Source organism: Drosophila kikkawai, chromosome 3R (assembly GCF_030179895.1).
Source record: "Drosophila kikkawai strain 14028-0561.14 chromosome 3R, DkikHiC1v2, whole genome shotgun sequence".
NCBI lineage: Eukaryota > Metazoa > Arthropoda > Insecta > Diptera > Drosophilidae > Drosophila > Drosophila kikkawai.
Window position 1 is genome coordinate 13501324 of NC_091731.1, and position 7934 is coordinate 13509257.

At 39.4% G+C, this 7934-nt stretch overlaps 1 protein-coding gene across 2 annotated transcripts; it reads right to left on the reverse strand.

Moving 5' to 3' along the window:
• Positions 1-2916: 2916 nt before the first annotated feature.
• LOC108083921 (calcyphosin-like protein) lies at positions 2917-5396 on the reverse strand. 2 transcript variants are annotated; one of them, XM_017179917.3, is made up of 6 exons: positions 5239-5396; positions 3840-3988; positions 3634-3753; positions 3510-3567; positions 3199-3411; positions 2917-3136 (listed from the first exon to the last, which is right to left on the reverse strand). In XM_017179917.3, exons 1-6 carry the CDS (start codon positions 5242-5244, stop codon positions 3035-3037), a joined length of 648 nt encoding a protein of 215 aa, XP_017035406.1. In that variant the 5' UTR covers positions 5245-5396; the 3' UTR covers positions 2917-3034. The 2 variants fall into 2 exon arrangements, with proteins under 2 accessions (XP_017035406.1, XP_017035405.1); XM_017179916.3 differs by lacking the exon at positions 5239-5396 and adding an exon at positions 4049-4166.
• Between the last annotated feature and the right edge of the window lie 2538 nt (positions 5397-7934).

Consider the following 7934-nt stretch of genomic DNA (forward strand, 5'->3'; position numbering starts at 1 on the left):
TTTCGTTGGCCACAAATGATGCGACTGCCACAGTGACGGCAACAATAACATCATTAGATGCAACCACGCCAGTTCATCGCAATATCGGTGCAATCCCGCCGATGGCGACATTAAATCATCGATTCAACAAGTACCTGTTAAGGGCTTTTGCCGCATTTTGGGCTCTGGCTTCGTTCCGAATTGCAGTTGGCCAAGTGCCCGGGACTCTGGGATTTTCGTGTGTGTCTGGTTACACGTTCAAAAGCTTTACTATATTCCAAATAAATAACATTTTATGGCAACTATATTACTAATACTTATATTACAAATGTAGTTATATATGTTTTATGGATAGAATCCAAAGAATAGCGTTTTTAGATAAGAGAAAATAATAAGAAAATGAAACTCTTAGTGGAATAACAATAAAGTACATTTAAAATTATTTAAATAATTGAAATAATTTGCCTACAAATATTATAAAAAAGTATTTATAAATGTCTTTAAACTGGCTACTAATAACTAAGAAGAAGATATTGTGGTACCATAGACTTTTTAAAAAATATTATTTGTACATATTACCTTGTAAACTCTATAGTCTTGAATAACTTTATGAAGATTTGGTTTGTGGTATCAAAATTTTTTCCTCGTGTCGCCTTGCTCTTTTATTTGTTGCTTGTACACCCGTAGCTTGTGCATATTGTGAATGCGCGCATTTCGAGCACGTGATTCAGATTTTTACATTTAAAACGTGACTGAAATATTTTGCAGTTTCGTCACTTCGATGCCTACCGCAGGAGGATACATTCTCGCCATTTACCATTTCGCCTCCCACTGCCCAGACTGGTTCTCCATTATCCCTTCGCCGTTCTCCATTTCCCGTACTTGGTTCTCTGTGCACCGTTCTCCGTTCACCCTCATTCTCCATTCCGGACTCTCGCCATTCCGTATTCCGCATGCAATGAAATGTATTCAATACTCCTTCAATGATGTCCCAAGGACCATTCGCCTGCGGCTGCCCTTTTATTATTATTATTTTTATGTGCTGCTCCTCCATTTGTCCGGTCCGCTCCGCTCCTTTGCCGGCCAGCGCTGTCCTTTCACCTTTGCCTTCGCCCGCCGCCTGGCACTCTTCGTCGTCCTTTTCAATCAACGGCAAATGGCCAAGTGTTAACTAGATTTAAATAATGCATTAGTCGTTGCCGTCCCTTCGCTTTGGAGGCTTGAAAAATGTCTGTGTCAATTTCATGTCAATCCGAATTTTATACCATCTTTATTTTAAATTTGCGACTTCGTAGAGCAATCTGAACGGGAATTTGCAAGTGTTTTTTAATGCCAAGAAAATGTGTTAGCATTAACAAATCTCTTTCCGCCTTAGTGTGCATTTTTCCAACTTAATGTCTCATTAGAAACTCAAAATCCGCTCTGGCAATGAGTAGTCAAGTGTGAATGCTAAAATGTCATCGAATCGCAATTATCATGTCTCTCGATTGCCAATTAATTGAAATTGGCATGCACTCGGTGCAAGCTGGTGACATGGGTTTTTGGGTGAAGATGTTCGAACCTGCCAACGAGTCGAAACACAAATGGCAATTGCAAATTTTTTGATTAGCCGTGCCATTTGGGGCTTCGTCTGGAACTTTCCGGCAACTGAAAAGTGCCACAAATTCTCAGTTGACGTTGGCCACAAACTTGCCAGAAACGAGGAGCGAACCAACGACAGTTGCCAGGCTGTAAATAAAATTTAATGAAATGATACGATAAAGTTGTGAGTGTGTGATTTACACACAGAGAACACCCGGAGATGGTACAGCATGATTGCCTGATTGCACTGAACTATAAATTTTTAATATTCGTCAGCAAAAATGTATTGCCTTTTGGATTGGTTTAAAAAATAAAGGCTAGGGTATACAGTATTACCTCTACATTTCTTTATTAAAGATATTTCAAGAGTATAAAGTAATATTTCTGCTTATTTTAACTTATTCCATTTACTTTCCCCAGTGCACGTGTTTGTTGTTAGAACTGTCTGATTTCTCGGGATTTTACTCATTCGTTTTGGTGTGGCAGCCTGGCAGTAGCCCGTCCTTTGTCTCAGTGCGTAATTTCCACATTGGCAATTAAAATTTTGTATGAGTTGCTTGCAATCAGTGCACAAACTTGCCACGCACAAACAAATACACAGGCAGCGACACACACGGACGCACACAGCTGCATGCGGCGACAAACTCAGCTGGTGTCTACATAATTTAAAGCATACATTTAGGCTGCCGGTCCTGGCTGTGTGATAAATGCCAACCAGTCGGCACTCGCTCACTCCCCCACTGCCTCACACCCATATAAATGACATCAGTTCGCTGCTGCTGACAATTCCAAACAATTTGCCGAGTCTGGCAAGCATTTTGGGGCTAGAGTCCCTTCCCAGTTTGCTGCTGCTGTGGCTGTGATTGCCGTCTTCGGCGCTCCGCCTTGAGTATAGGCCACGCCCACCCGCACATACCCATTCATAGGCACTGCAACAAGTCGGTGATTCAAAACATTGATGGTAAGTCAAGGAGATTTCTTAAATTTCATAAATATTTTATGCTCAAAATCTAAGTAATTTTCTCTTGAAAACTTATATTTTCCGTTCTGCAAAGTATTTTAAAATTTAAAATAAATATTATACATGGAATTTCTCGCTCTGCACCCAGTCAGTCTTTAAATGCATGTCAACTAAGAACAAATGTTTAGAGAAAACTTGTTACTTGTTATTCTGCATATTTGACAAACACTTCACATGCCCAACCCAGCTAACGAATCCTAAATCCTGAAGCTCCTTCGGTCCATTCAATCCGAAATCTCCGTCAAGTATCTCAAATTCGAATTATGAGGCGAGATACTTAATTTCTTAGCAATTGGAACGATGCCCAGGCCGAGTTCACCCCGAGATTTATCTAATTGCAACAAGAGCTTTTTATTTATTTGCTGAGCAGTGTATAAATAGAGCATGAGTTGGACTAAATGCTATAAAAGTGATTGAGAGTGCTTGTGTTTTGGTGTCTCCAGAGATATATTTTCACATTGCATAGGCCCGGCGCATCATCAGGTCGAAATACATGTCGTTGTCAATGGAGGCACTGATGGTGGCGTAATAGTTGACAAACTCCTCTCGAGTAATCTGCAGTTAAAGAATCTTTGTTTAAAAAGCAAACAAATAAAGAGTCTTAATGGAGAATCTACCTTGCCATCAAGGTTGCCACGGCCACCCTCAAAGTTGTGCAGGAAGTCGGTAAGGATCTCGTCCTCGCTCTTCTCACCGCTCTGGTACTTTGGGTGCTCCTTCACCGAGTACACGTTCTTAAGATCCTCAATTGTTATAACGCCATCATCGTCACGATCCATTTTGTCAAAGGCCTGATCGATGATGGTCAGGCGGCATTGTGGCATCGGAGGCTGTATTAAATGGATTAATAAGTTTGGTTTTTAAATACGTATTAGGATATTGTTATTTTAAACAATTTAATAACAATTTATCGACTAATTATACTCACGCGCAGCTTGAGCAGGAACTCAGTCATATTGATGGAACCGCTGCCATCCTCATCGAATCTAAATTAGGTGTGAAATAAGGTTCAATTTCGCCTTTTGACCCAAATTTTCAAATCTGTCACTCACGTGCCAAACATCTGCTTGATCTCCTCCCCCGTGACGTCCAGGCCGGTGTCCTTGATCCCGGTGGTGAACTCCTCCTCGTTGAGCGCCTTGCTGCCGTCGTCGTCCATCGCGCGAAAGGCTCTGCAATGAATAATCCACAATTAAACTGTTACTCCTGCATAATTCATCCCAGTCGGTGTCGTTAAAAGTCAATAAGCCAATCATACCTGCCCAGGCCCAGAATGCCTGTTGCTCCGCGGCTAAAGCATAGCAGTCGCAGCTTGGTGATGGGATCCTTGTCGGCGCCATCTGTCAGTTCCCGGAGCGACTTGCTCACCAGGTTTGCCTCGAGGGTGTACAGGTCGTTGTTGGGGGACTGTTGGTTAAACGTATGAAAACTATATAAGTGTGGATTTTCTTTTCAAGAAGTATTTACTGCATATTTATTACACTTGGAAAATCTATTAAATGAGAACATCTCTGGCATTTTTGTATGAAACGTTTAACTATTTTGTGACTCGTCAATCTAAGGCAAACAAATTTTTCTCAGAAAGTTATTTGTCCAATTGTTCTGAGAGCAATAACCAATATTTATATTTATTATAATTAAGACTTTTTTCTTTCAAGTGCATGTCTGACAAAATTGTAAAGTTATTTTTTTTCAAGGCTTTTATTGATTCTAGTATGTCCCTTTGAAAAGTTATTATCGATTGAAGAAGATTACCGTAAACTGAAGCACTTGTGACATTGAATTGATTTTCTTGCAGAAAATAAATAACTAAGAAATAAATAAAGTAAGATTTAATGAGTGATTGTAATTAAAAATACAAGTGAAAAAATGCACTTTTGAGAATTTTTTTAAATTATTAGAGAATATTTTTAGATAGTGAAAATGTTTCTAAACAAATTTTGTCTTTTTCCAGCTAGTATATTCTATTAAATGAACAATTTGGCAAATATTTCTTTGAAAGTTAAACAGAAAATTACTTATTAATCAAGGTTTTTTTGTAATTTAATTTAATTTTAGTTAATTAAAATACTAAAGTAATGCGTTTATGTAAGGCTTTTACTAGCAAAGATATTGCTGTACTTTATTATCTTATTTTTGTGGTTTTACTCTTGGCCGCTAGGGGCATATTATATAAATGTACATATAAAACCCAGTGAATCAACGTCAGCAATGTGGATTATTTTCCCAAAATATCTTGTGGCTATTCCAAGTACTGCAACTGGAAGCAGACCCACATTAAAGTGACTAACAATAATATCCATTTATGGAGCCAGTAATTAAAGCCTTAGTGGAAACCCAAAGAGTATAAACAAAAAAATGTACTCAAAAGGCAGTGAATCATTCGTTTTGCCTCAGCTGATATTTCTCCAGATGCTCTCCAAGCGTTTCGTCACAAACTTAAAGCTGGATGCTTTCAATTAAGTTGATTTCGGCAGCAGGTAGCCAGAGAAAGGTACTTTAGCTGTGGGTGGCTGGTGGGTTTTTTCATTTCTGTGAAAGCCCTCCTCGCAATTTGTCTAATTGGAGCTCAAGGTGAAGGTCGCCAGCCAAAAGTTTGCCCCCCACAAACAACAAATGCGAGTAGGAAAAAATAAGTCAAAACCAACGCAACTTACGTCCATTTTCGTATCTTTTTTTTTTTCTTCTTTTGAATAGACCTTCTCCTATTTTTGTCTGAAATTTGATGGAGTTTTCTCTTTTTATAGTCACCCCACTGAATGGATAACTGCAAGATACTTGTTACTTTGCCGGCTTTGAAATGCAAACTGAAAGCGAAAAATAAAGCGGCGGCAATGAATAAACAGCCGAGTTCGCGTGGGGAGAGACAGGGCGCCGCAGCGAGAGATACAGTGAGAGAGAGAGGGAGCGAGTGGAACTGAAATATGAGCTTTGACGGGGAAAAAACTAGTTACTAAAAAGCATTTACGGTCATGTAGAGCAGACAGTGCGCCACAGACAGAAAAGCCAGTAGCCCGCTCATACACCTGACTCATCCGCCTAATAGTAACTCACTCACTCGGTCTCTCTCGGCCAGTGATGCTTGCTTTTAAGCTAGGAAAACTAATTAATTATTTTTAAATAAATATTAAAAAAAGAGTTAAAAATAGAGCTAAAGGAAGTGAGTTTGAACAGAGAGTAACATATTCTATATTTATTTTTAAACAAAAATTTATTTCTTCTAAAGACTAAAGACAAAAATATTATCCCCATAAAATAGCCAACTTGACAACCCTAACCTCAGCCCCTTTTGGCTTTCAAAACATTTTATTTCAATTAAAGTGTGACTATTCCCACACACCAATTTCGTGGCTCTCGCTCTGCGGCGAAATGTTTACCTGCGACAAACACAAGCCGACACAAAAATAATAAAAACGAATCGGATGTTGCCTCTAAAATTGATCTAGATAAAAAAGAAATGGAATCACCTAAAAGTATGCCATTCAAAGTGTCCGGTGGTTGAAAATTTATATGGTTTGATTTTATTGCCACTGGAAGCGAACGAGAGGGAAAGGTCAAAGTTAAACAAACGATGACTTTGATAAATTTTATTCCAAAGAGATTACGGGCGGGAATAAAGGCCAATGTGTCATACATGATGATTTGTTTCCTTTTGAAGTTTGAATTATTAAATGGAAGATTTATGCACTTGTTCCTAGAAAACTTGAGCAGACTAATTACTTGTAAGCATTAAATATTTATCCTCAATTTCACAGGCCAATCAAAGATGTAACCCACCAGTTTACTTTACATATTTTTAATTGCCAAATAGAAACACAATTTCTAAAAGCCAAGTCCAGATATAGTTTTGTTTGCTTGGTGTAAATCTTTGACGGAGGAAGGGAAGCTATAGTCTATGGTTTACTCAATTTACAAAAATCGATAAGGTAGGTTTAACTTGTAAATATATAACATAAATATATAAATAAATAATACTTATTATGACTGTATTTTTATCTATGCCGCCTGCAGTTAAGTATAGTTACTGCGACCTTATATAGTGGAGATTCAACCCCCTCCGTATCGATTATTTGTTCACTTATTAATGTTGTCGTTTGTTTTGATTGTCCTTTGTGGCTTTTGTTGTGTCAAGGTCTATTTACTTGCGCGGACAACGTGTAATTTGCAAAATTGTCCTGACTTTTGTTGCATTTGGAGATGTTCTTGTTGCCGCACACGTGTAACACGGGTCGTATGTGTCTCATACAATATGCATACGCCCTGAGTGCACTGCCATGCCATTCAGTCGTTAACAAAAATATGCCACACAAACAGCGGCAGCGAAATATTTTCATACCGAACCGTGTGTGTTTGTCTAACGTGGGCAAAATAATCAGCCATGAATCACTGCCGGCGGCCAACACTGCGTATGCGTAATATGCACTGAAATGCACACTTTTGTGGCAACGCTCTGTCTGTGTATTTTAAGTCACTGTTATTGTTTGATAATTGATTAATTTATATCAACCTTGAGGCTCCAGCCCTTCGTGCGAATGGCCTTTAAGAACATGCCGCCTACCGAATGGAAACCCAACTAACTTCAGCCGACCACGCGGTGTCCCATGCTGCCACCACCGAAATAATATAAGCCGCGCATAGCCGTAAATGGAACTAGGCAACAGCCCGGGCAGAACCACAACACACGGGACAAGGCGTTTTGTAAATAAATGGGGCAGGATGGTGACTCACATCAACTCAACGGAATCTAAGATATTTGTTAATTAGAGCGGCCAAAATGAGTATTAAATATGAACATCAAGTGTTTATGTCAGTAATGGTAATGCAATAATATATCCTTTTAGTCCTGAAATATAATAGGTATAAAGGCCTATCAATAGTGGAATTCATTTATGGAAATTAAGCAATTCCTGGATCCACTTGTTTCTTTGCTCAGCTTTGAATACCTTGCCTTTGGACTTTCAGAGAGTGACCAGAGGAAGTGACCTGAAAGTTTTTCACCTTTTCCCCACTTTTCCCAGTTGACTGACTGCCCGTCCAAGGGTATATGTGTGTGTGGGCGGAGTGTGTGTGTGTGTGTGCAGTGATGTTGTCAACGCATCAACTCAGCCTGAACTCAATCAGTGAATCACTTCACAATTCGCTGATCAAAAGGAAAACAATCATACTCATTTGAAGTGTCAGAAATTGCCAAAGAGGAAAAGCTGAGGATGAGGGCGAACCGAGACAGTGAGAGAACGAGCGAGGGAGCGAGATGGACAGACGAGAGAAGCAAGACCCTTTCGTCCTTTCGTACTTTCTGCCATTTCGCCATGTTGACACACTCAAAACTCGGCGACTGTGTGCGAGTGTCTGG

What these genes read in the sequence shown, in the direction of transcription:
- LOC108083921 (XM_017179916.3), bottom strand. Translation starts at nt 4,099, where the DNA reads ATGCCAGAGATGTTCTCATTTAATAGATTTTCCAAGTGTAATAAATAT. An exon ending in CCAAGTGTAATAAATATGCA is followed by an intron (nt 3,989 to 4,048) that starts GTAAATACTTCT and finishes TTTAACCAACAG; the next exon opens with TCCCCCAACAACGACCTGTA. An exon ending in AGTTCCTGCTCAAGCTGCGC is followed by an intron (nt 3,412 to 3,509) that starts GTGAGTATAATT and finishes CATTTAATACAG; the next exon opens with CCTCCGATGCCACAATGCCG.